Source organism: Muscardinus avellanarius (genome assembly GCF_963383645.1).
Source record: "Muscardinus avellanarius genome assembly, chromosome: 4".
In the NCBI taxonomy this organism is placed as follows: domain Eukaryota; kingdom Metazoa; phylum Chordata; class Mammalia; order Rodentia; family Gliridae; genus Muscardinus; species Muscardinus avellanarius.
In genome coordinates, this window is record NC_137789.1 from 17,540,186 (window position 1) to 17,564,644 (window position 24,459).

Consider the following 24,459-nt stretch of genomic DNA (forward strand, 5'->3'; position numbering starts at 1 on the left):
TTGAATCCGGGTCTCACTGAGTTGCGGAGGGCCTCACTAAGTAGCTGAGGCTGTCCGCGAACCGCGATCCTCCAGTCTCAGCCTCCTGAATGCTGGGATTACAAGCGCGTGCCACCACGCCCGGCTTCTCTATTTTTTATTTTGAAACAGGGTTTCACTAAGTTTCTGAGGCTGCCCTCGAACCTGTGATCCTTCTGTCTCGGCCTCTCAGGTGCTGGGATTGCAGGCATGTGCCACCACGCCGCCCGGCTGAGAGCACATGACTTATGACTGGGAGTGGAATGCAGTCCTCTAGCTTTGGGCTTAGATGGCATGCACCATCAGAGACACGGGTCCTGGCTCCCCCTGCTCACCTGAAAGAACCTTTTTGTTTACCAGTCTAATGCTTTGGTGTGAAATCTCCATGAAAACATGTCTCAGCGTCTGTGCTGCTTCTCTGGGCAGAGCGCTCCGCTCCTAGGTTGGGCCGCATGCTCTGCCCGCTGCTGTCTGTGGCCCTCCTCCTGTTCACACGCCCTCTCTCTGCCCCCCATGCCCGCCGCCCTCTGCTCACCCCACAGCAGCCTGAACAGCGTCAACAGCAGCGACTCCCGGTCCAGCGGCTCGCACTCGCATTCCCCCAGCTCTCATTACCGCTACCGCAGCTCCAACCTGGCCCAGCAGGCACCCGTGAGGCTGTCCAGCGTGTCCTCTCACGACTCAGGATTCATATCCCAGGACGCCTTCCAGTCCAAGTCGCCCTCCCCCATGCCGCCAGAGGCCGCCAACCAGGTAAGGGTGCCCTTGACCGAGGAGCAGCCGGCACACCCAGCCGCCCTGGCCACCGTGGACAGAGGCCCTTGGCTTGGACAGGCCCCTGACTTGAAACCTTTGGTTTAATCCTCATGTCTCGGGGTGCTGTTCCCCAAGGAAGGGACCACGTACAGTGGGTGGGGAGCCTGCCTCCACAGGGCGGGTAAGTTGGCACTTCCCTCTGGGCGCTCTCACACGGAAGGAGACAGCCCAAAGGAGGCTTGTCCATGCACGGGAGCCTCTGAGGTGTCCAGCGAGTGTGACGCCATGACCAGTGGGCCCTGGTGCAGGGGCGACACCTCCTACACCCTGTCTCAGGTCTTCCTGCACAGCAAGATCCACGGTGAAGGGTGGTCAGACGCCCTTCCTGGGCGTTGTCAGGTTCCCTCTGTCAATTTGTGTCTAAGGATGACCTGTCTTCAGGGTCCCTGTAGATAATGCTCTGTAGATATTTCTGCTCCTGGGAGGAGGGAGGCGGGCTCTTCATTCACAGTTAGGGTTGATGGTGCCGGCCCTCCCCAGCTCAGCCCGGTGTTCCTGCTGCAGCCAAAGGTAGGAGCCGGCAGGCGTGGGATGCCCTGCACATGCGCCTTCGGTTTATGTCTCCCACTCACCGCCTCTGGCTTCATGCTTAGTAAGCAGCAAATGGACAGAATGCCAGGAGACACTGCCACCAGCCTGTCCCCAGCACCACCTTCTGGGGAGCTGGGGGGCTCTGCATTGCTAACATGACCCTGGTGGCCCGGAGCCCCACGGCTCAGGTCTCTGGAGCATTTTTCCAGTCATCTGGGGGACTGTGGCTATCTCTCTTCCTTGTATATAGACCCAGCTTTCCACAAAAGTGCTCAGAGCTAAGTGTTGCAGCTTGGGGTTTACTGTGCTTGTCCCAGTCGAGGGGCTTGGGCTTGCCCTGTAGTGTCCCCCTGACCACGGCTGTGTGCTTCACTAAACCACGCCTGCTCCCCTCACAGGCAGAGTGTGAACGTTCAGGGGCCGGTCTTGCAGTTCCTCCCCCGTGTGCAGTATAATTGTGTGTTTGCTTTGAACGGACTGACGATTTACACAGCACTGACATCCCTTCCTGAAAAAGACAAGGCCTGTGCTCCGGCCTTCCTGTCCAAGATGCGTGTGGAAGGAAGGGGGCAAAGCACTGTTTTTACTTCCAGCAGTGTTGGGGGGAACGCAGAAAGTGACAAGCTAGGGTTTTCCAAAATCCGAAAGTCTGTACCCAACATCAGCTTGGCTAGCAATTCCAGGGTGCTTTTATGAAGGGTGCTTGTAACGACAACAAAAAAGGTGGAGGCTAAATTTAAAGAAACTGCAAATCACAGCAGCCAGAGGTACCACCTCCCTAGGGCCGTGACTCCACCTTCAGTCAGGGCGGGAAGAAAGGAACATGGGTAAAGGAGCAGGCGCCCTCCCATCCCCACGCAGTAGCAGGTAGGCCGGGGGCCAGTTCCAGCTCGGAAGCCTTCGCTGTCCTCCCCCTCCTCCCAAATCAAGCCTAGCCCACAAGTGCCCGAGTGGGCTGCCCAAGGCTGTTTATGCCGAGGGAAGAGGCTCTGAGGGGGAAATGAGCAGAAGTCAGCCCAAGTCCTGGGTTGTTGTGTTTTTTTTAAAGCTGAACACCTTGAATTAGAGGAACCATAATAAACAGTCCTGGGAGGTTATGATCCTTGACATTTATTTATAATTGGTTAAGTACTCTTCCAACAAGCTCATTTAATCTCTGTTAGTTAGATGGCATCAGTCCCCTTCTAAAGATAAAAAGTGAGATTTAAGCCGGGCATAGTGCTGCATGCCTGTAATCCTAGTGCTTGGGAGGCTGAAACGAGAGGGTCACGAGTTACAGTGTAGCCATAGCAACTGTGCAAGACCCCCAGCAACTTAGTGAGGTCCTGTTTAAAAAGTAAATAATGAAAAGAGCTGGGGCATCGCTCCAGGGCATAGAGTGTCCCTGGGTTCAATCCCTAATACTGAAAAATTAAAATTTTTTTTTTTTTTTTTTTTTTTGGTGGTACTGGGGTTTCTGGAAGCCCATCTACCTCCGGGCTACACTCCCAGACCTTTTTTTTTTTTTTTTTTGAAACAGGGTCTCGTAATAAGCCAGCACGGCTGGCTTCGAACCTACGCGATCCTCCTGTCTCCGCCTCCCAAGCGCAGGGATTACAAGCGTGCGCCACCACGCCCGGCCCTAAAAAAATTTTTTTTAAGTGAGGTTTAGAGATCATGATGTCCATGGTTCCTCAATGAGGAGAAGTTAAGTCCCAGCCCTCGAATGAGGGATCTGGGCTGATGACAGACACAGAGCTCAGGGTACCTGTAGGCCGCCGTCTCCCTGGTGTGGCTGCACTGCTTTGTCTCCACTGAGCCTCGCACAGTCAGATGTCTTATTGGTTCCTTGTCCTTGCAGGACGGGAAAGCCAAACCTTTGTCCCTTCGCAGGACCTTTCTGTCTTCACTTGGTGAAAGAGGCATGCATTTGGCCTCCTGGATGGCGAGACAGGAGCATTTCCAGGGAAACTGCAGTACAGAAGGGTCGGGCTTATTTAAACAAATGGGGAGGTTAAGTCAGAGGTTGCAGTGAAAACCTTGGAGCAGATACCGGGGTGGCCAAGGCAGTACCTGGGGGACCCAGCTCATGGGGATGGCCATGTTGCTCATCCATTCAGAGTTTTTTGAGCCCCTGCCACACTGCCAGGCCCAGGACTAGAAACTGCAGGGGTAATGGTGAACTTAGCAGGCACAGACCGTAAGATAGACCGTTAGGACACCACCCTGGGAGCATGCGCCTGCAGGGGTTTAGTCCAGATCGGAGTCAAGAACTCTTGTCCTGATCCGACCTCTCAGAGGCTTCAGCCTGCTCTCCAGTGGCCACTGGACACATCTCGCTGATCACAGGGCTTCACTGCCCCAAACCCCAAATCAATCTCCAGGCAGACACCTCAAGTAGTTGGCGGCCACCCTTCATGGATCCAGAGGCTTCATTTTGATCAAGGAAGAGGTTAGAAATTAGAGCTGTCCTGGTAGACATGTAGCAAATGCCCAAGCTGGAGGTCAGCCTTGTGCAATAAATACAGCACTGGAGAGAGAGTCAGGGCCTCCCTGGGACCTGGGCATGTGACACATGAACAAAGCCCAAGAGAGCGCCGCAGTGCTGGGGGCCGGGCGCCTCGGCAGGTGCTCCCGTGCCAGGCACACACAGCGATCCCGGCCCTCAGGTGCCAGCGTTTAGCGGGTGTTGAGCTTGCTGGGCCTCGTGCTTCTCTTCAAGGGCTTGAAACTTCTGTGTGGATGCAACTTTGGGGAAAAAGTAACCCTAACCCTCTGCTTCTCTCATTCTTCCCTCTTCTATGTACGTGTCTCTCTCTCCCTCCCTCTGCCTTCCCTGCCCCTGTTCTTTTGCTTTTATTTATTATTATTTTTGGTGCGTGTGCTTTGGTTTGTCGGTCCCCTCGTGTGGTCCCCCCTCCTGCTGCAGAACTCGTCCAGCTCAGCCTCCTCTGAAGCCTCCGAAACCTGCCAGTCAGTGAGCGAGTGCAGCTCCCCCACCTCAGTCAGCTCAGGCTCCACCATGGGCGCCTGGGCGTCCACAGAGAAGGTGACCGGCTGGGCTGCGGTGCAGCACTCGCTCCCCCCGCCCCACCCTGCCTGCTGCTCACACGGCCACGGGGGCCCTAGCACCTGGACACTCAGAATGCGCACCAACAGCGGGCCCCTCCTGGGAGCAGAGGGTGGGACCCGGCTGAGGGCTTTTTCTTGGGGCCCGTGGCTGCTGTGCAGTGGCTCTACGGGCATCCCGAGGGAGAAGAGGGGTATGAAGAAGTGGGAGGCGTGAAGGCTCTTCCCTGAACAGGTGTCGTGTGTTTGTCCATCCTCCCCCTTCCCTTCCCAAGCACCCCACAAGACCATTGGACGTGACATCTCACCTCATCTGCCTTTTAGTTTGCGACCCCCACTGTTTAGTTTGTGACCCCCACTGTTCAGGAGCAGATTAATCTGCTCCTGAACAGTGGGATGATTTCGGGAAACCTAGAATGAACCAGGACGCTTCGGATCTTTAAAATGTTGCATAACAAGATAAGCAGATCCTTATCACCGTGAAATTCTGCTTCCATTAGTTAAATGATCCAAAGCTAACGAGAACACTGTCAATTAAGGACACCACACCGACCAGTTTCCAGTGTGGTCTAAGAGGCAGGTGGACCGTTCCCTGACTGGACACTCTTGTGGTGTCCAGGCACGGGGCGTTATTGGCACCCGCCTCTTCTCTCTTGCGTCACGTGCCAGCGTTTGTTTGGTTTGTAAGCATTCAGGTTGTCCTGCTCCGGAAGGTCAGTGCCATCTTGGATGCCCACACTCATCCTGTTATATTAATTTTTTCCTTTTCTTCCCCCTTTTTTGTTTGTTTCATTTCCAGTTGTCTAACGGGTTTTCTCACTATAATTTATCAAGTGAGTCCCATGTGGGGCCCGTGGGCGCAGGCCCTTTCCCTCATTGCCTGCCTGCCTCCCGCCTGCTCCCGCGGGTCACCTCTGTCCACCTTCCAGACTACGCTCATTATTACACCATTGGGCCTGGCATGTTCCCGTCATCTCAGATCCCTAGCTGGAAGGTTTGTGTCTCCCCCGCCCTCCCCCCATCGCCTCTGTGCTCACCCCTCTTCTGTTCCACCACCTCTCCTGATTCTCCCTGTCCCCTCCTTTCACAGTCTGCCTTCTTCCCCATAACGCCTCTCCCTCAGGAGATTCCCAGTTGGGTGGGTGGGTGGGGGATGAAGACAGCAGCCAGCAGTTCCAAGAGAGCAACTTCCTTAGAGAGCAGACAACGATGTCATCTTTTAGGGAGCCCCAGTTAACCCTGGTAGACAGGAGACCGCTGTGCATTGCAGGGAGCGCCAATTCCAGATGGAAAGGCCCAGCGCTGCATCAGGATGGACTTTGCTGGGTTTGGTCCCTTCTGGGGGCCACCTGCAGGCATCAGTTGACCAGAGAGTCTGTACTGTCCTTGGCCATGTGCCTCGACTTTTCCCCTAATGAGTTTCCTGCTAAGACATGGGAACAGAACCACAGTCCAAAATATGTTCTGGGTCATCATGTTTTATCTTAAAAGCACACAAAGACTTTAATTCTAGTTCCAGTGTCTTTATAGTAAAAACCTGTTTGTTTTACTATACAAGTAAAGTTTTAAAGTAGCTCCTAGCAAGTTCAGTTGATGCTCCAGGAGGATAATTTGCTTTCCTTGGAAGGAGGACCCTCATTTGCAAAGTCAGCCCCTAGGCTGTCAGCATTTGGGGCTGGTTTTGACTTCAACCCTTTCAGGTGATGTGGACCCCTCAGACTCCTCACACCCTTTCTACTGAGCCTGGGAGCCTCCTTCCTGTCTCTGAGGCCACTAGACTTGCTCTCTGAGGTTTACTTTTCCAGAGGCCATAGGGAGAGAGGCTGACGTTGCTCTAGTGCCCCCTAGTGGCCACTCCACGTAAGCAAAGTCATTCCGGTTGCTCAAGGACAGTTGTTTCTTGGAGACCAAAGGGACAGCCTGCTTTCTGATGATGGCTCTCCCTGGCTGGTGCCTTAGCGTAGACTGGCTACTCATTAGGTGGCTGTTAACTGAGTCCCCTGCTACCTGCCTGGCTGTTGAGAGTTTTTACTCTTTGGGCAGAGATAAAGGAAAGGGAAGTACCCAGGGGGCCCCCCAAAGGGCATTCCACTCTTCCCTTTTAGAGCTGGGTGGGGGGATGCAAAGGGGCCGTGGGCAGCCCAGCCCAAGCTTCCTGCTGAGGACCAGCTTCTGGGCAGCGGCTAGTGGGTGGCTGACCCTCCACGCAGGGCGGCGGCCCTGGTTCCTGACCGCGCTTGTTCTGCTCAGGACTGGGCCAAGCCAGGACCCTACGACCAGCCTCTGGTGAACACCCTACAGCGTCGCAAAGAGAAGCGTGAGCCGGACCCCAGTGGGGGCGGGCCTGCTCCTGGAGGAGTCCCACCCGCAGCTGCAGAGGAGGCTCAGAGACCGAGGAGCATGACCGTGTCGGCTGCCACCAGGGTAATGTGCTCGTTCTCTGTTGCTGGTTGGGTCCATTTAGGCCTGACTGGCGGCCAGATGCTGGCCAGCAACGAGGCCCAGGCAGCCTTGAAGCAGGAGAACTGAGCTCCGTTCCCTGCTCCTGCTCCACAGCACAGAGATTCCCAGGGGGAGAAGCCTTGTGTGGGAATCGGACATGTAGAACTTTCTGCAGCCTTGATGGGACCCAAGCAAGTCAGTAGCTGCCCAGGGAAGAAGGGCAGGACAGGAATGATACTGATGTCTGGGGACATCCAGGGGGTTCCCAGGCCTGGCAGCTTATCTGTCTCTCCTCCACCCCGCAGCCTGGAGAGGAGATGGAGGCTTGCGAGGAGCTGGCGCTTGCCCTGTCACGGGGCCTCCAGCTGGACACGCAGAGGAGTAGCCGGGACTCGCTGCAATGCTCCAGTGGCTACAGCACCCAGACGACCACCCCGTGCTGCTCCGAGGACACCATCCCTTCCCAAGGTACGGGCGCGGGGCTGGTGCTTGGGCTTTCCAAGCACCAGGTAAATGGCAGAACCCTGGCCCTTCCGTTCTAACCAGAGCACAACCCCTGGAGGAGAATGGTTCCCATCATCCAGGAACGTGCATCTCTGTGTCTCACGTAGCTGCCACAGAAGCAGCGACCTGAACTCGTGGAGTTTCTCACCTTTCACCATCGGGGTACATGGTTGTCCCCACCTGAGGCACACGTCCGTGACAACAGCTTCATTTTTGTTTTGACACGTTGCACTAAGCACTGGACACTTATTTTTCCACTTGTTTTTCACAGCCACGTATGGGATTTTTTTTATCCCCATTTTGCAGGTGTGGAAACTGAGGCTCAGGAGCGTGCCCAAATTCATATAAGTAATAAGTAGCAGAGTAAGCCTCAATTGTGTTAGTCTAACCTGTTCTGGCCAAGTCCTCTCTCCACCTTGCCTTCCTCACCCCGTCCCACCACCTGCACAGCCAGGCAACAGGAAAGCCTAAGAGCTGGAACAGATCTGTGACAGTTGACCCAAAGCTATCTGTAAACCACTGGGCAGAGCCTCTTAGGACAGTCTCAGTCTCTCAGTCGAAGGCAGTTTTGTTCCCCAAGGGACACGTGACAATGTCTGGAGACATTTTTAGTTGTAACAACTCAAGGGGTGTTACTAGCAGCTAGTGAACGAGGCCATGGATAATGCTAAACATCCTGTAAAAAACAGGACAGCCCCTCTAATCCCCCACCCCGTTAACATACCTGGCCCCAGCTGTCCTGTTTTGCTACTCAGAAGCACTACTCAAGGTGTTTAGTCTAAGCTGTCCCTTCCCGCATCTCCCGAGGTGGGTTGTTGAGCCACTGTTCTGAGGAGGCGAGCGCACGGCACGGATGGAACCTGTCTCTGTACTTGGTTTTGAGGAGCTCATTGCCAGTTGCTCCATTCCTTTTTCTGTCTCTCACCTTACTTGTTAGTCATCCGGGAGAGGTTAAGGCTATTCTGGTTGAGGCTTCTCGTAATGAATTCTGGGCCAGAGGATTTGTAGGATTTATCTTCTCCTGTATCCCCAGTCCCTCCAGACATGCTTGCAGGTCTCTGGCTGCAGCCTGGCCCCTTCACACCCTTGCCCCATTTAACCATGCCTGCAAGGCCACCACATCCAGCATTGTTCTAGGTGCCCTGGGTACATCAGAGAACAGAGCAAAGGTCCGTGATGGCCAGTTCCCCGTGAGGCTGAAGGTGCTTCAGAAGCCTGGAGAAGGCCTGGGACAAGACTGTGTGCGCCCTGCCTGGTGTGCCATTTGTCCTCCCGGCACAGAAGAATCGAAAAGCAAAGCTGTTGCCTTGGATATGTCTAATCAAATCCTATACTCAGTTTCAGATTATGATTATTTCTCCGTAAGTGGTGACCAGGAGGCAGATCAACAGGAGTTTGACAAATCCTCCACCATTCCAAGAAATAGTGACATCAGCCAGTCCTACCGACGGATGTTCCAAGCCAAGCGCCCGGCCTCAACCGCTGGCCTCCCCACTACCCTCGGACCTGCTATGGTCACCCCAGGGGTTGCAACCATCCGACGGACCCCTTCCACCAAGCCTTCTGTCCGCCGGGGGACCATTGGAGCCGGTCCCATCCCCATCAAGACACCCGTGATCCCCGTTAAGACCCCAACTGTCCCAGACCTCCCTGGTGTGTTGCCAGCCCCTCCAGATGGGCCAGAGGAGCGGGGTGAGCACAGCCCCGAGTCGCCATCTGTGGGTGAGGGCCCCCCGGGTGTCACCAGCATGCCCTCTTCCATGTGGAGCGGCCAAGCCTCTGTCAACCCTCCACTCCCAGGCCCAAAGCCCAGTATCCCTGAGGAGCACAGACAGGTGATTCTAGAAAGCGAGGCCGAAGATCAGGAGAGGGATCCCCCAAGTGCCGCGGTCTCCCCAGGCCAGATTCCAGAGAGTGACCCTGCAGACCTGAGCCCGAGAGATGCTCCGCAAGGAGAAGACATGCTGAACGCCATCCGAAGGGGCGTGAAGCTGAAGAAGACCACGACGAATGACCGCTCGGCCCCTCGCTTCTCTTAGGCTCTTAGGCTCCCAGGAAATGCTGCGAACGGGGAACGAACTCTTTCATTAACAAAACCTAATTTGTCTTGATCCATTCCAATCTATAATCAAACAAAAAAATTTTGTAGGCAACTCAGAATTCAGCTCTTTTGAAAGTATTCAACATCTTTAGATAAGAATTAAAAGCAACATGTAACTGACATAATATGATCTTTTAATTTGTAAATATTGATGATTTTCTTTCTGCACATTTTAATCTTAGTTTCCCTTTTGATTTTTCTGAAGGTGCCAAATTCCATTTAACTTTTTTACAAGTCTTTGTAAAATTTTAAAGGCATAGGGGGTGGGGTGGGGCAGGGGAACCAGGAAGTAGTTAATTTCAGAAAAAGATTACTATACTTGATTACTATTTCTTTCTTCTTTTTCTTTACCTGCCGCAAGCTTTTGTAGATGCACTGTAGTATTTAGCTTAGAAGCAAATTTGTTATTTTAATGTATAAATAAAAGGGGTAAAAATCCTCATTTAAATGTACTATGGATGAGAGAAGCAGGAGTAACAATTGATGAGCAATATTCAGAATGAAGTAAATCTGGAAACGGTAGACTGTGTTGGGACCGGGGGGAGGGCCGTGGGAGGGGCACACTGTCAACGTAGCCAATCCTGTTACATTAAGAGTAGCCTTGTAGGTTGAATTTCTAGTAGCTTCATGGTAAATGCATCCGAATAAGCCATACTGGACTGCAGTGTTCGTTTCTGTAAGGTGTTTAAGGACTTCCTTTCTCCCACGATTCCTCTTGACTGCACACAGCATCCGCCTCCACTCCCGCGCATGTTGCCACCTCTGGGCAGACGTAGAACTCCCCCCACCCCACACTTCAGTTTCTCGTCTATCGTACTCACTTCCGTTGAATGCAAATACATCCAAAAGGGTAAGGCAGTTTAAACACTTAAGATGATAGCAGGGATTCTTAGACAGAACAAATGCCTTTTACGTAACTGTGCCCAGCAGGCTGGGTGCATTGAAAAGCCCAAATACTTTGAAGAAAACAAAAAACAAAAAAAACTCAAGCAGATTTAACAAGGGAACCAGCTTGGAGTCTACCAACTTGCCATTGTGTTTACTGATCTGGGGCTTGTTTTTCTTATCTTCCTTAAATAAATGGCAGTTAATTGGCTCATACTAAACATCGAAGAGAGGAGGATTTATTTATTGTCACTGGGAATCAGATCACTATACTGTCCCCTTTTTTTTGTATTCTAGGCAATGTTTTTTGGAATGGACTTATGTCTTTCCTTTTTAGGTGGAAGTTCAATTTGTTATAATACCCATCCCCTGATGTCAACAGAGATTTGTAGATTAAAAGGGATCTCATTTGGAGAAGACAACTATGTTTTTTAAAGAAGGTATCTTAGTGGGGAAGTTGACAGTGCACACTTGTGACTATACTTTCTCAAGGAAGAGGAGCCTGGTGGGTCCCAAAACGTCCTGCAAATTTCTGTTGGCTTTAGTCTTCAATTGCATAATCTTATGCTTTAATACATAACCACATTGGATGTGAGAGTAACGTACCTGTACAGTCATTGTTCTATATATTAACACTTAACACTGCTGTGATTGCTCAAAGACATTTTATGTTGGCTTTAAATCAAAGGCATGGTTACTAGCAACTACTTAAGATTTTCCTTTGAAAAACAAGCTCCTTTTACAGACTATAAGCAACAGTAGTGCCTGTGGTTTAGCCCACCAATCTTGATGACTAAAAGTAGCTGATGCATTGTGCATATGATGCTTGAGATGGTTTTTGCAGAAGCAGAAATTGCCGCAAGGTAATAATTACAATAGATAAAAGTGGTATTTTAATCTTCAAAATAAATGGATGTAACTGTACCTTGGTACAGCTTTTCACTTGTTTAGTTTTTAAACGTTAGTATAATCTGAAGAAATTTAATATAAAATGTTGCCAAATTCAATGTAGAAAAAAATGTGACAAAACACCTTGGGTAGTTCTGTTTGTGTTTTTGCATATTGTAAAAGCAGTGTCACAGCTAAAAATAAAGAAATCCTTTCTAAAGGTAAATTATTGTGGTTTAGTTGCTAGTTTGTACTGAGAGTTGACCTCTCCCTGTGTGGTTTTTTGTTCTAAACTTGTATAAATAACAGTTGTGTAATGTGTCTCCCTTCTACATTGTAACAATTGCTTCAGCCTACATTATAAATAAAGAACCACTAGGAAAAAAAAGCCCTGTATTTCAAGTCTTATTAAAAATCAGTTTGAGACCTTAGCCAAATGTTAGAACATGGACTAAGACTCAAATTGAGCTTAATTTAGCAAACTCACAAAATATTTCTGTGATGGTTATGAGCAAGAGTGGCCTAAATTACTAGAAATCAGTTCCAGTAAGTTACCAAAAATAAAGCAGCCAGTTTGGGTTGACAATCCTAAAACTTGCTTTACCTTATTTTTGTTGTTTGTTTAAAAAAAAATGTGTAATGTGGTGGCACACAAATGTGATCCCAGTGCTTGAAGGCTGAGGCAGGAAGCTGGCAGGTTTGAAAGCAGGCTCAGCAACCTAGCGAGGCTCACAGTGACTTGGTGAGACCACTTCTAAAGCACATACACCACCTTAGAGTTCTGTGATATCCTGGCCTTTGAGTCCCCAGATAATCCAAGCTACTGCAGAGGGGTCACAGCTGGAAAACGGCCTCTAAAGTGAGCATCAGTTTCATTCCAATTTGCACCCTTACACTCCAACCATCAAAACTCAGCTCCTGAGAGGGTGCCATGAACTCCGTACTTATAGGGAGAGTTGTCCTTTTCATAAAAACTAAAATCCCATTCACAGAATTTCTTAGGAAACCAAAAATGCTATTTTAAGTCCTATTCTTGGCCTAAGTCCTATTTATTAGCCTTCAATTAAATCCTCCAAATAAATCTTCTATCTGGTTCCACTGCTAAGTTTTTCTGTATTGAAAATGCACTATAAATAACATAGTACAGCCATGTACAGCGGCACACACCTATAATCCCAGCTACTCGGGAGGCTGAGGCAGCCGGCAATCCAGTGAGACCCTGTCTCAAAAATATTTCTACACTTATTTTTCTTTCATGGTACACATGATAAGAAAACAGGTGTGACACAGTTACTCGGCATCACAGAGATCCTCAGACAGAAGAACATCTCAGTCACCAGACCATGTTCAGTTACGTTTATTCGGGCAAGTGTGTACGTTCTGTAACTTATTTCACTTGCAAGCATGAAGAGTGCGGTGTCTGCGTCTCTCCTCTTCCTACATGGGCCGTTCCCGCGGTCTGGTCACAATATGCCACCACAGCGGGGGCAAATCGCCTTCCTTTCTGGCAGGAGGCAGAGCTTCAGTCTTAGGCCCGTCAGGTGGGGTTTCCTCCTGCAGCTGCTTGACCTAGAGGGTGCAAGGAGGGAGCAGTTACCGAGGGGTCCGACTGTAAAGCCCATCTGTTGCATGAAGCAAGTCTTCTTTCTGTGTTATGTCCCAACATACTCTCTGAGAAGAGTTTTTAATGTATACCTGTATTATTCCCATACTCACAGTTTTACTCACACAGAAAAGCTTTTCCCTTTAGTCTTCCCAGTCTTAAAGCAGTGAAGCAGACGACTCTCCATTCCTCCCTCCTCTTATTTTTCAAGCAAAAACATGACAATTACCTTTCCGGTTCCTCTTGTCATGGTCCCCAAGGTTCCACCCAGAAAAACATTTATTTCTGTGTCTAAGCCAAGTTCTCTTCAAAAGCACCACTAAGAAACCTCGATTCATATGTATTAGGAATGTTAACTGTAAAACCCCCAGATAGCAGCCTGGACAGGAGGTTAACGTGAAATCACATGTAAAAATGGGCTCAGTTCTGCTGCATGTTGCCCAACTACCACCAGTCCTAGCAATCTCCAAGACCACTGTCCTACAGAGGAGGAGACCTAAGAGCCAGAGCTCCCTCCACACGTGTGCTGGTTCCGTGATAAAGAGGTGGAACAAGGGAAGGACGACTGCTCCGCAAGAGGAGGAAAGGTCATCAGGGATCAACTGCAGAGCGAGCCTGCTCCTCACCATCAAGAAACCTACTTCTAGTTTTTGAATGTTGCGACATTTCTCACAAAATGTTTCCCTGGCCACTCTACCTTGGTCTTCATGCTTGCAAGTGAAGTAAGTTATAGAACGTACACACTTGCCCGGATAAACATAACTGAACATGGTCTGGTGACTGAGATGTTCTGTCTGAGGATCTCTATGATGCTGAATAACTGTGCCACACCTTTGTTTTCTTATCATGTATACCATGAAAGAAAAATAAGTGTAGAAGTATCAATCATCAATATTCTGGGGACCTTATCTCTAGAACTAGCACCATTTCCAAAATTATAAATTTATTTTTTGTTTTTGTTTCTCTGTGGGCCTAGGGATTGAACTCACAGGAATTCTACCTCCGCACTATACCCCAATCCTATTTACTTTTTGTTTTGAAACATGGCCTTGCGAGGTGGCTGAGGCTGGTCTTGAACCTGTGATCCTCCTGTGTCAGCCTCCCGGGTACTGGGATTAGAGGTGTGTGCCACCATGCTCAGCTCAAAATCATGAATTTAGATGTCTCACTATTATCTGCCTGCCCTTCCAGCTCCTTTACTTAAATGTCCCTTGAAACTCCAAGAGACTATGAATGTACAGATCCTCCCTCCCAACCTGACACATCTCTGCATCAGCCTCTTCTGTCTTTAATCCTTTACCTAGCATAGATTCCATCATCACACTCATTTGCTGTGTGTGTGGGGGTGGGGGGGTACTGGGGTTGGAACTGGATCTACAAACATGTGCCATCATGTCTGCCTCTCATTTGCTTTTTAAAAATTTTTGTTTTCTGCCGGGCGTGGTGGCGCACGCTTGTAATCCCCGCGCTTGGGAGGCAGAGACAGGAGGATCGCGCAGGTTCGAAGCCAGCCGCGCGCGCTGGCTTAGGAGACCCTGTTTCCAAATAAAAAAGTATAAAAAATAGGTCTGGGAGTGTAGCCCGGAGGTAGAAGGGCTTCCAGGAACCCCAGTACCACCAAAAAAAAAAAAAAAAGTTTTTTAAATATTTATTTATTTGTTTGTTTGTTTGTTTATTGGTGGGTCAGGGGATGGAACCCAGGGTCATTCAACCTCTGAGCCACGCCCCCTGCCCTATTTTTTTATTCTTTTAATTTGAAACCAGGTCTCACTGAGTTACAGAGGGCCTCACTAAGTAGCTGAGGCTGTCCTCGAACCGTGATCCTCTGGTCTCAGCCTCCTGAATGCTGGGATTACAAGCGTGTGCCACCACGCCCGGCTGTTTTTTAATTTTTTTTTTCCGGGTCTGGTGACGGAACCCAAGGGCATTTAACCTCCGAGCTACAGCCCCTGCCCTATTTTTTATTCTTTTTATTTTGAAACAGGGTCTCACTAAGTTGCAGAGGGCCTCACTAAGTAGCTGAGGCTGTCTGTGAACCGCGATCCTCCGGTCTCAGCCTCCCGAATGCTGGGATTGCAAGCGTGCGCTACCACGCCCGGCTTTTTTTTTTTAATTTTTAAAAATTCAAAATTAAAATTTTTTTTTGTGTGTGTGGTACTGGGAATGGAACCTAGGGGCATTCCACCTCTGAGCTACACACCCAGCCCTATTTTTTTATTCTTTATTTTGAAACAGGGTCTCACTGAGTTGCAAAGGACCTAAGTAGCTGAGGTTGTCCGCGAACCATGCCCCTCCTATCTCAGTCTCCTGAATGCTGGGATTATAAGCGTGCACCACCACGCCTGGCTTTCTCATTTGCTTTTTAATAATACAAGTTCCTTATAACTCTCTGGACAATGAAGAAACCATTATATCCACTGTTAAGTCAATACCCAGACAGATTAGTATTGCTCATTCAGGTAAAAATAAAAATAAAAACTTGAACGAGTAACTGCTCTCAGCTTCAAATGAGCTTTTCCCACCACTAGGCAACCCCAATTTCCCCAGTCAGCCTGTCCTCTCTCCATGAGATCACCTTTTCCACAAGCTGCTGCACATGCTTCCCTTGGGTTTCTTCTTGGTTCACTAAAAAAACAGAAGCTAATAGCTGGACGTGGTGGTGCAAGCCTATAATCCCAGTACTTAGGAGGCCGAGGACAATCACAGGTTCAAGAACAGCCTTAGCAATTCAGGTAGACTCCATTTCAAAATAAATAAAGCTGGATGTGGTGGTGCATACATAATCCCAGTACTTGGGAGGCTGAGACAGGCGAATCACAGGTTTGTGGCTAGCCTCAGCAACTTAGTGAGGCCCTCTGCAACTTATATAATAAAATAGGGCTCGGGGTGTTGCTCAGAGGTAGAATGCCCCTGGGTTCAATCCCCAGTACCACTAAGAAAACAAACAGGCAAGCAAACACCAAGAAGCTACCTCACAATAGTTGTATCTTCAAAACTTCTAGCTCCAATGTTTTACATACACCTTATATCCAGTTATAATGGAGAGAGTAGCCCTCCCCTTTCCTCTATACTCCCTCCTAAGGCTCTCATTCACTCCTATGGCTTTAAAACTGAGAACAAGCGAGTTCTATTTCTAGACCAAGTCTCTCCTCGGCGCTCCAGATTCCTACTCCAATTGCCTGCTAATATCTGCACTTGATGTCTGACAGGAGTATCAAACTCTCCACTTGTAAAACCAAATGCTAGATTATCCCTGATACTTGCCCCCCACGAACCCCAATCCCACACCATCACCAAGCTCTAGACGTTAAAGTTTATAAGCTAGAAGCCAGTCTCCAGCCTACAATGAGCCCCCCCTATTTGCCACATCCAACCTTAATACCCCTCCGAAAGATATCCTGCATGTCTATCTCCTTCCTATTTGGGCACCATCAACTTAGGACTAAACTACCACAATGGCCTCAAACTGGATTCTCTACTTTCTCCCCTTGCCCTCTCCAATGTATCAGTCACACTATAGCAAGACTGAACTTTTAAAAATGTAACTGATCATAAGAGGACTAAAAAATGCCTATGGCTCTAGGGTTGAGGACGGTTAAAGAATAGTAGGGTACAGAATAGTAGGGTCAGGCAAAGGATGAAGGGGGAGGGCAGAAGAAAAATTAGAAAACAGGAAAGCCAAAAAGACTCTGGAACACATTTCAACGTGTTTGTAAGATGGTTAATGTTAAACTGAGCTCACTTAGAAACTGAAGTATCTCTGAGAAGCAAGGGGCCAGAGAAACTATCATCCTGTAATCCAGACCTGGGCGTGGGAGCACAGCTTGACTGTCCAAGTGCTGGCAGAGCTCCAGTGAGTCACAGCTCAGACCTACCTCTCGTTCCCAGCTTTCCCTCTGCAGTTTCTTCCACTGCTCTCTCTTGGCAAAGTAATCAGGATACATTGCCTTCTCAGACGGATGCCAGTGCTCTAAGCACCATTCCGGAACCTGCCAGGAGAGAAAATCATGGTGTCATTATACAGAACTCATGTATGTGCCACTGACAGGAGCTATTCAGGAGACAGAGGATGTAAACCGAGGTGCATTTTGAAGACTGTTGTCACTACCATGCTATGTCTAACTCCAAGCAACAAATGGCAGAGGACAAGCAGAGACCAAAGACAAAAGAGAATGCCTTAGACTTAAAATTAGTTATTAACCAAGTAATTTAGCACTTTGCTTTGCCAATATGTTTACTGCAAGATGTATTCTATAAGAGTTCAATTTAGAAAGAAAAGTGTTAATGATGTGTGAGAGAAAATGGACACTTAAAGTATCTGACAGCTCTCAGGAAAGAAATCTAGCTGCCCCTCAAGGGCAAACTGGTATAAAGGCTGAGGTTTGGGAAAACAAAGGCTGCCCCGCCTCTCAGAAAGCATTCACCACTGCCACCCTCACGTACCTTGTAGCACTCGTATCTCTCATAGGAGGTGCCCCCAGGAGAGTCAGGGAAGATATATGGCTGTGGGTGTTGGTTGTACCAGAATTCTTCTTCCGCCTCCCTCAGCAGCTGGGTGGCCTTCCTCATATCCTTTTCATTCCTATGTTCTTCAAACCGGGCTCTCATCAAACAAGCAAAGTACCGGTATTTGTCCCTTAAGCCAAAATGATTTTGGAGATGAGAAATGTTATCTTCTCAAGTGAGCAGTAATCTGACAGGAACTGCACTCCCACTAATGTCAACTGAGCGAGCTGTGTAACTTCCTGGTACTTCCTCCATTCCTAATAATGGAGCTGCTAAATCATTATGACTGCTTCCTCAGCAGCACTACAAACATTAGCAGCAAAAAAATACTGTATTAGCTGGACATGGTGGAACATGCTTGTAATCCTGTACGTGGGAGGCTGAGACAGGAGTACCACAGGTTCAAGACCAGCCTCAACAACTTAATGACACTCTCAACAATCTAGCGAGACCCTGTTTCAAAACAAAAGATAAAAAGGTCTGGGGATCTGGCTTGGAGGTAAAATGCCCCTGGATTCAATCCCCAGTAACACACACACACTGTGTTAAATGCGGCCCAGCCATTTTTCTCCTCTTTCCTTCAATAAAAGGAATGATGATTTAAACCAAAGAAAGAAAGAAAGAAAAAAAAAAAAACAATTAGTAAAAGAAAAGCCATAGCCTCTTAGGATCTTTCAACATTCAATGACAACTTACTGAATCTCCTACATTGTGATAAGGCTGTGCTAAATTCTGAACATACAAAGATGAGTGAGGTGAAGCTGCGTGTGGTGGTGCACACTTGTAATCCCAGCATTCGGGAGGCTGAGACCAGAGGATTGTGGTATGTGGCCAGCCTCAGCTACTTAGTGAGGCCCTCCGCAACTAAGTGAGACCCCGCTTCAAAATAAAGAATAAAAAATAGGGCTGGGGTGTAGCTCGGAGGTAGAATGCCCCTGGGTTCCATCCCCAGACCCGCAAAACAACAACAACAACAACAACAACAACAACAACAACAACAACAACAACAAAAATAAACCACCAAGGTATGAGAGTGGGCCTGAGTCTTAGCTCTGCTACTACTGTGTAATCTAGGGTAAATTGCTTAACATCTCCAGATATGTGTTCTTCCTTCATGTGTTATTAACTGTTGTCCATTTCCCAAGATTGTCATGCAAATTCTATGAGCTTAAGTATATAAATACATTTCACAAAGTGCCTGTTATATCCCAATTGCTCAATAATGTAACTGACATCATTACATGGGAGACAGAACTTATACCTATGTCCAATTATAGATGGTGTATTAGTATGTACATTATTGGCAGGAGATAAGGAAATATTTGAGAACAATTAAAGCTTAGCAACTGAATTACTAATAATGCCATTAGCTGAAGCAGAGAAACTGGAAAGAGAATCAGAATGGGGGATTGAAAAGAAAATGAGTTTGGTTTTAAAGAATTTAGACCAGATGAGTTTTGGAAAACAACAGGACAATGTTAACAAACAACTGGAAATACAGCTCAAAAACAAATAAGCACAGGCGGTAACTCAAGTCCCAGCATCGATGTAGGTGTCCAATGTATATACAGTCCCACAGAGAACCTGGGATGGAGCCACAGAAAATGGTATTATGGGACAAATGGAAGAAATCCAGGTAAGGACAAAGAAAACACTAGCCCGGCCTGGGGGTGCAGCTCAGTGGTAGCATGCTTGCTTAGCAGGCTCAAGGTGCCCCATCTCTAGCACCACAAAAAAGGGGGGGGGAAATGAGCCAATGTCACATAGTAACTAGTTTTATTATTCCTCCATGACGATAAACTTTAATATTCCCAGCTGCCATTCAGGAATACCTGAATTCTTGTTGTCTTCACTTCCTTCACAAGGTAATTCTGTCCTCTCTTTGTTTACATGTCCACCCCCACCCACCTGCAATCCATGAGCTGCTGTGGATCAAAAAAGGATTAACTCTTATTTACTTGGCAACCCAGGATAGAACCTGAGTTGCAAACTCTGTCAAATGAATTAAAAGGAAAAAAAATAAAATCCTCAGGGAAGAAACCAACAATCATACAACATGGTACCTTGCCACTTTTTGCCTCAGCAAAGAGAATAATCACAAATATGCAGTCTGCGCTTCAAGGATACCCTCTGCAACTCTCCCAGGCCTACTCAGTTTCCCATTCTTCAGAGGTTTTCCCCGAAAGCCCTTTGCCTGGGACTAAGTTTTAGGATTCTGATAAGAGAGAAGAGGCTTGGGTTGCCACCCTACCTTGCATTTCTATTTAGTTCATGAAAATCTTTATGTCTTTTTTTTTTTTTTTTTTTTTTTTTTTTTTGCGGGTTTGAGGATGGAACCCAGGGGCATTTGACCTCCGAGCTACACCCTCTGCCCTATTTTTATTCTTTATGTTTGGAAACAGGGTCTCACTGAGTTGCAGAGGGCCTCACTAAGTAGCTGAGGCTGTCTGCAAACTGCGATCCTCTGGTCTCAGCCTCCCGAATGCTGGGATTACAAGCGTGCGCCACCACGCCCGGCTTTTATGTCTTAAAATTATCTTCTAAGAGTCAGTGTCAGATGGACAAAGGAGGAAAGAAGAATTAATTATGTGGGAGCTAAAAAAGATGTGAGGGTAATCGGAAGGACGTCGAAAGAACTGATGGGCAGTTGAGAGCATGAGGGTGCTTTGGTGCTAGACACGTAAATTATAATCCCAACCTGATCCTAAAAAATTACTCCCTGTATCTGTCATCTGTAAAATAAGGCTAAAATAATCTTAACTCTTGAGTTGTTTACAGACTAAAGAAAAAAACGTACTATGGCTGTTAGTATTAGGGAACAAGACTGTAAAGAAAGCCTTATTTGGCGGGCGCTGCACCCATGCCAATGACAGCTTTCGTCACTTTCCTCGATCTGACTTATTCTTCACGCAACCCTCCCTGCTAGCCCCTGCGTTCGTTTTATTGCACAAAAAACTGAGGCCCGCACCACGGAAGCACCTCGTCAAGATCTAGCAGTCTGGGCGGTGAAGTCGGATTGGAACCCAGATCCAAGGTCCGTAGGGGTTGAGATCGCCTGCCCCTTCGTCCCCAAAGTCCTTGAGCCGCCCGTGCCCGAGGCCTCTTCTCCGCCCCGGGGTCAGCTCCCGGCCCGGTGCCCCTTTCCCACCTGTGGACACACCACGACTCGAGGTGGCGCAGAGCGCGCTTATAAAGCCGCAACACCTTCTGCTGGTGGGTCAGGTAGGCCGTCGGCGCCGAGAACGCCATGGCCGCCCGCTCCCCTTCAGCGGCCGCGGGGGCTGCCGGGAGCCCGGAAGTCCGCCGGGTGGGGCGGGACTAATTGCCGGAAGAGCAGCGCGGGCGGCCACTTCCGCTTCCGCCGAGGAGGGGCCTGCGGTGCCAGCATGAGCCGCTTCAAGTTCATCGGTAAGGGGAGGCTTTTCGGGTCCGGGAGCCTCTCTGACCCGCCCCGGGCGGCTCTCGCCCTGCCAGAGGCCTCGGGCCTTGCGCTCTCCGGGCTTTTTGAGGCCTGAAAGGGCAAAGCAATGGAAGAGGATGCGGGAGGCCTTTGGGTCCTGGGAGTGAACGTGACTGTTCTTGGTCTAAGCGCTGGTTTTACGAGTGTGTATTTATTTGTGAAAACTCACAAGACGCACAGTTATGACTTGTGCCCCTTTCGTCGCGTGTGTTGTAATCAATTAAAGATGAAGATCCGGGCGTGATGGCAGCACACGTCTGTCATCCTGGCTACTCCGGAGGCTGAGGCAGGAGACTCGCAAGTTTGAGGCCTGCATGGGCAACCTAGAGAGACCACCGGACTCAAAAAAATAAAAAGGGGTTAGAGGTGTAGCTCGCTGGCAGAGCGTTGTTGGGTTCGACTCCCAGTGCCGCTAAAGAGAGAAAGTGGGGAAAGAAAATGTCTGAGGAGTGACGATGTAGCTCTGTGGTAGAGCACTTGCCTAGCAGCACCTCACAATGGAAGAATCCCTCCTCCCCCGGGAAAGCTAATCACTGTATTTCCCTTCGTCCCTTGTGCACCCCACCACCTCGAAGCACCCTTTCACTCAATTAATTAAATCATTCGTTCATTCACATCACAGTTACCGAGTGCCTGTAGTGGGGTTGACACTGGCCAAGGAACACAGGACACAAAAGGCCGGTCCTGTCACTACTAGCATCACCATCTGATGGATAAACGGGGAGACACAAGTAGTTCAGAGAAAACCAAATTCTGCTACTTGGCAAGTACAGTGGTTCATCTCAGCATCTGTAGGACGAAAAGGAGAATGGAGCAGGAATCCAAAAGGGTATGGATGTTTATTACCAGGCCTGTAGGAAAGCCTGAAGGACATTGTGGAAGCTAGGGTTGGAAAGGTAACTTGGGACCCAAGAATCTCAGGTTCGTTTTGAATAGAGTGGAGCTTCACTGAAGGTTTTTCACAAAGGGCGAATTTTTTCGCGTAGATCAGTGAGTGCCAGCTATGTGCCAGGAATCTTGTACTCAGAGATAGGGCAGTAGGTAAAGATGAGCGTGAGCCTTGTCTTTGTGGAGTTTCCAGCTACTTAAAAGGTGGCCCTGTCTCCACTTTAGTAAGGTAATCCTGATAGCAATTATGTAGATTTAATAAGGGAAGCATTTCACATTTTGAACTAGGGCAGTGATATAACTTGAAAGCATGGCTGGTTTGGCGGTAAGTGGAGAGCCACCCAGGTTGCTTGGATTAGGTTCATTTAAGTTTGTGTTTGGTGCCAAGGATGGAACCCAGGAACATTCTAACTCCAACCTATACCCTGAGTTATTTTTTTATTTATTTTTCCTTGAGATACAGGGGATGGAACCCAGGGGCATTCTACCTTCAAACTATACCTCCAGCCCTGTTTTTTTATTCTTTATTTTGAAATAGGATCTCACTGAGTTGCAGAGGGCCTAAGTAGTTGAGGCTGTCTTTGAACTGCGATCCTCCTGTCTCAGTCTCCCAAATGCTGGAATTACAAGCGTGTGCCACCACACCTGGCTTCTTTTTTTTTAATCTTTTATTTTGAATCATGGTCTCACTTAATTGCTGAGGGTCTAAGTTGCTGAGGCAGCCCTCAAGCCTGTGATTCTCCTGTTTCAGCCTCCCAAGTACTGGAATTACAGGCATGCACCACAGCACCCTTGAACTGTGATCCTCCTGGCTAAGCCTCCCAAATCCTAGGATTACAAGCCTGAGTGGTCTGTCTTAAAAGAAATTAATTTTTATTTGGCTTCAGATCTTTCAGTTATACTCCATAGGATACCTGAATTGTCTTAAAAGCATACAAAGCTTTTGTGCAGTTTGGTCCTGCCTCCTCTCTCCCCTTCCTCCTTTTTTGGCATTGGGGATTAAACTCAGGAGTATTTACCTCTGAGCTATACCCCCAGCCCTGTTCTAATTTTCATTTGTGTGTTTGTTTGTTTTTTTGTTTGTTTTGGAAAAGGGTCTCACTAAGTTGCTGAGGCTGGCTACAAACCTGTGATCCTCCTGCCTCAGCCTCCCAAATACCAGGATTACAAGTGTGCACCATCATGTCCAGCTGGCCTCATCCTTTGTGTGCTCTCTAGAAATTTGTCTACACTGTTCTCACCTTTGACAAGGTGTGTTAGAATGGCAGTTTGGGGCCAAAATGTTCCCTCTGCTTATAATGCCCTCTGGCTATCTGGCTGCCTGATTTTTGACTTATCCTTTCAAACTTCATAACTCTATAATTAAATATTTGTGTACTTCCCTTTCTCACTAGACCAAACTTTTAAAGTTAAATACTGGTATTTATCTTTATTTCTCAGGGACTTAGTGTACTGGTCAGTGGAAATATGAATGAATAGGTAAAAGAATATATGTAGCTTTGGTGCTAACATGGTTAAGAAAAGTGAGAAAGGAATCAGAACCAAATGAGATAGAAAAGGTAACTTTATTGGAATAAATAATGGATTAATTATTTTCTTTAGAGTTCACAATTCTACTCTCCTAATGTAGCTATGTTAAAAGCTTAGCATAGCCGGGTGTGGTGGCGCACGCTTGTAATCCCTGCGCTTAGGAGGCAGAGACAAGAGGATCACGCAGGTTCGAAGCCAGCCCTGGCTTAGGAGATCCTGTTTCCAAATAAAAATGTAAAAATGGATCTGGGAGTGTAGTCCAGAGATAGAAGGGCTTCCAGGAACCCCAGTACCACCACCAAAAAAAAAAAAAAAAAAAAAGCTTAGCATAAACCGGGTGTGGTGGCGCAGGCTTGTAATCCCTGCGCTTGGGAGACTGAGACAGGAGGATTGCACAGGTTCAAAGCCAGCCTCAGCTACTTAGTGAGGCTCTCAGCAATTTAGTGAGACCCTGTTTTCAAATAAAGTATAAAATAGGTCTGGGAGTACAGCCTGGAGTTGGAAAGCCCCTGGGTTCCACCCCCAGTACCACCAACAAAACAAAACAAAAAAGCTTAGCATATAATCTTCCCTGATTCTTAAATAAATGTATACAGATGCATATAAACATTCACAAACATCGTTATTTTTTTCTTTTTAAAAATAAAAACAAAAGTCGAGTATGGTGGCACATGCCTGAAGCAGGAAGATCACAGGTTCATGGCCAGCCTCAGCTACTTAGTGAGGCACTCTGCAATTTAGTAAGACTCTATTTCGAAATAAAAAATAAAATAGGACAGGGAGTGTAAATTAGAGGTAGAATGCCCCTGGATTCGACTTAAGTAACACACACACACACACACACACACACACACACACACACACACAGTACATTAAATAAAAACAAAAATTGTGTCATACTATACATTCTTTGTATCACTCTGGCATTTGATCTTTTATTCTTTGTCATTTAAGAAGCATTGCCTCAGGGGTGGGAATGTGGCTTAGTGGTGGAGCTGGCCAAGTCCTGCATTTGCTCCCCAACACTGCCTGTGAACCACTACATTGATTTCTTAGCTTACTGAGTCATGAAAAACACTTTTAAAGGCACTGTATTACACCTATGGAAAAACTGGGCCAAGAACAAGCTTTATATAGAACAACCACATGAAAAAATACACCAGCGTTACGACAGCAGTCAGATTTGGGGTTAGAACAGCTGACTCTCCCCAGGTGGTCATGCTTCTACATTTCCCTATT

The 24,459-nt window shown here is 48.0% G+C and overlaps 3 protein-coding genes across 19 annotated transcripts in view; 2 read left to right on the forward strand and 1 right to left on the reverse strand.

The window, feature by feature from the left end:
• Positions 1–9,398, forward strand: part of MTSS1 (MTSS I-BAR domain containing 1) — a gene marked incomplete at both ends in the record, with an annotated part of 169,118 nt that extends 159,720 nt beyond the window's left edge. For 2 of the 16 annotated variants that reach the window (XM_080693825.1, XM_080693813.1), the window contains 5 exons: positions 561–771; positions 4,274–4,393; positions 6,664–6,837; positions 7,161–7,323; positions 8,698–9,398. In XM_080693825.1, coding sequence (XP_080549951.1) covers positions 561–771; positions 4,274–4,393; positions 6,664–6,837; positions 7,161–7,323; positions 8,698–9,398 — 1,369 coding nt within the window. Of the gene's footprint in view, positions 1–560; positions 772–4,273; positions 4,394–5,212; positions 5,408–6,663; positions 6,838–7,160; positions 7,324–8,640 lie in introns of all 16 variants that reach the window. The other 14 variants (XM_080693821.1, XM_080693822.1, XM_080693826.1 and 11 more) reach the window with 11 other exon arrangements.
• Positions 9,399–12,670: 3,272 nt separating this feature from the next.
• On the reverse strand, positions 12,671–20,591 carry NDUFB9 (NADH:ubiquinone oxidoreductase subunit B9; the record flags this gene model as incomplete). 2 transcript variants are annotated; one of them, XM_080693850.1, is made up of 4 exons in its annotated part: positions 12,671–12,802; positions 16,712–16,825; positions 17,280–17,439; positions 20,491–20,591. In XM_080693850.1, the coding sequence occupies 4 exons, from the start codon at positions 20,589–20,591 to the stop codon at positions 12,671–12,673; spliced, it is 507 nt and encodes a 168-aa protein (XP_080549976.1). The 2 variants fall into 2 exon arrangements, with proteins under 2 accessions (XP_080549976.1, XP_080549975.1); XM_080693849.1 differs by having other exon boundaries at positions 17,280–17,472.
• Positions 20,592–20,728: 137 nt separating this feature from the next.
• The window catches only part of TATDN1 (TatD DNase domain containing 1), a gene marked incomplete at both ends in the record, with an annotated part of 40,363 nt that continues 36,632 nt past the window's right edge, over positions 20,729–24,459 (forward strand). The window contains one exon of the mRNA XM_080693834.1: positions 20,729–20,750. Within this exon, the coding sequence (XP_080549960.1) occupies positions 20,729–20,750 (22 nt within the window). The remainder of the gene's footprint in view (positions 20,751–24,459) is intronic.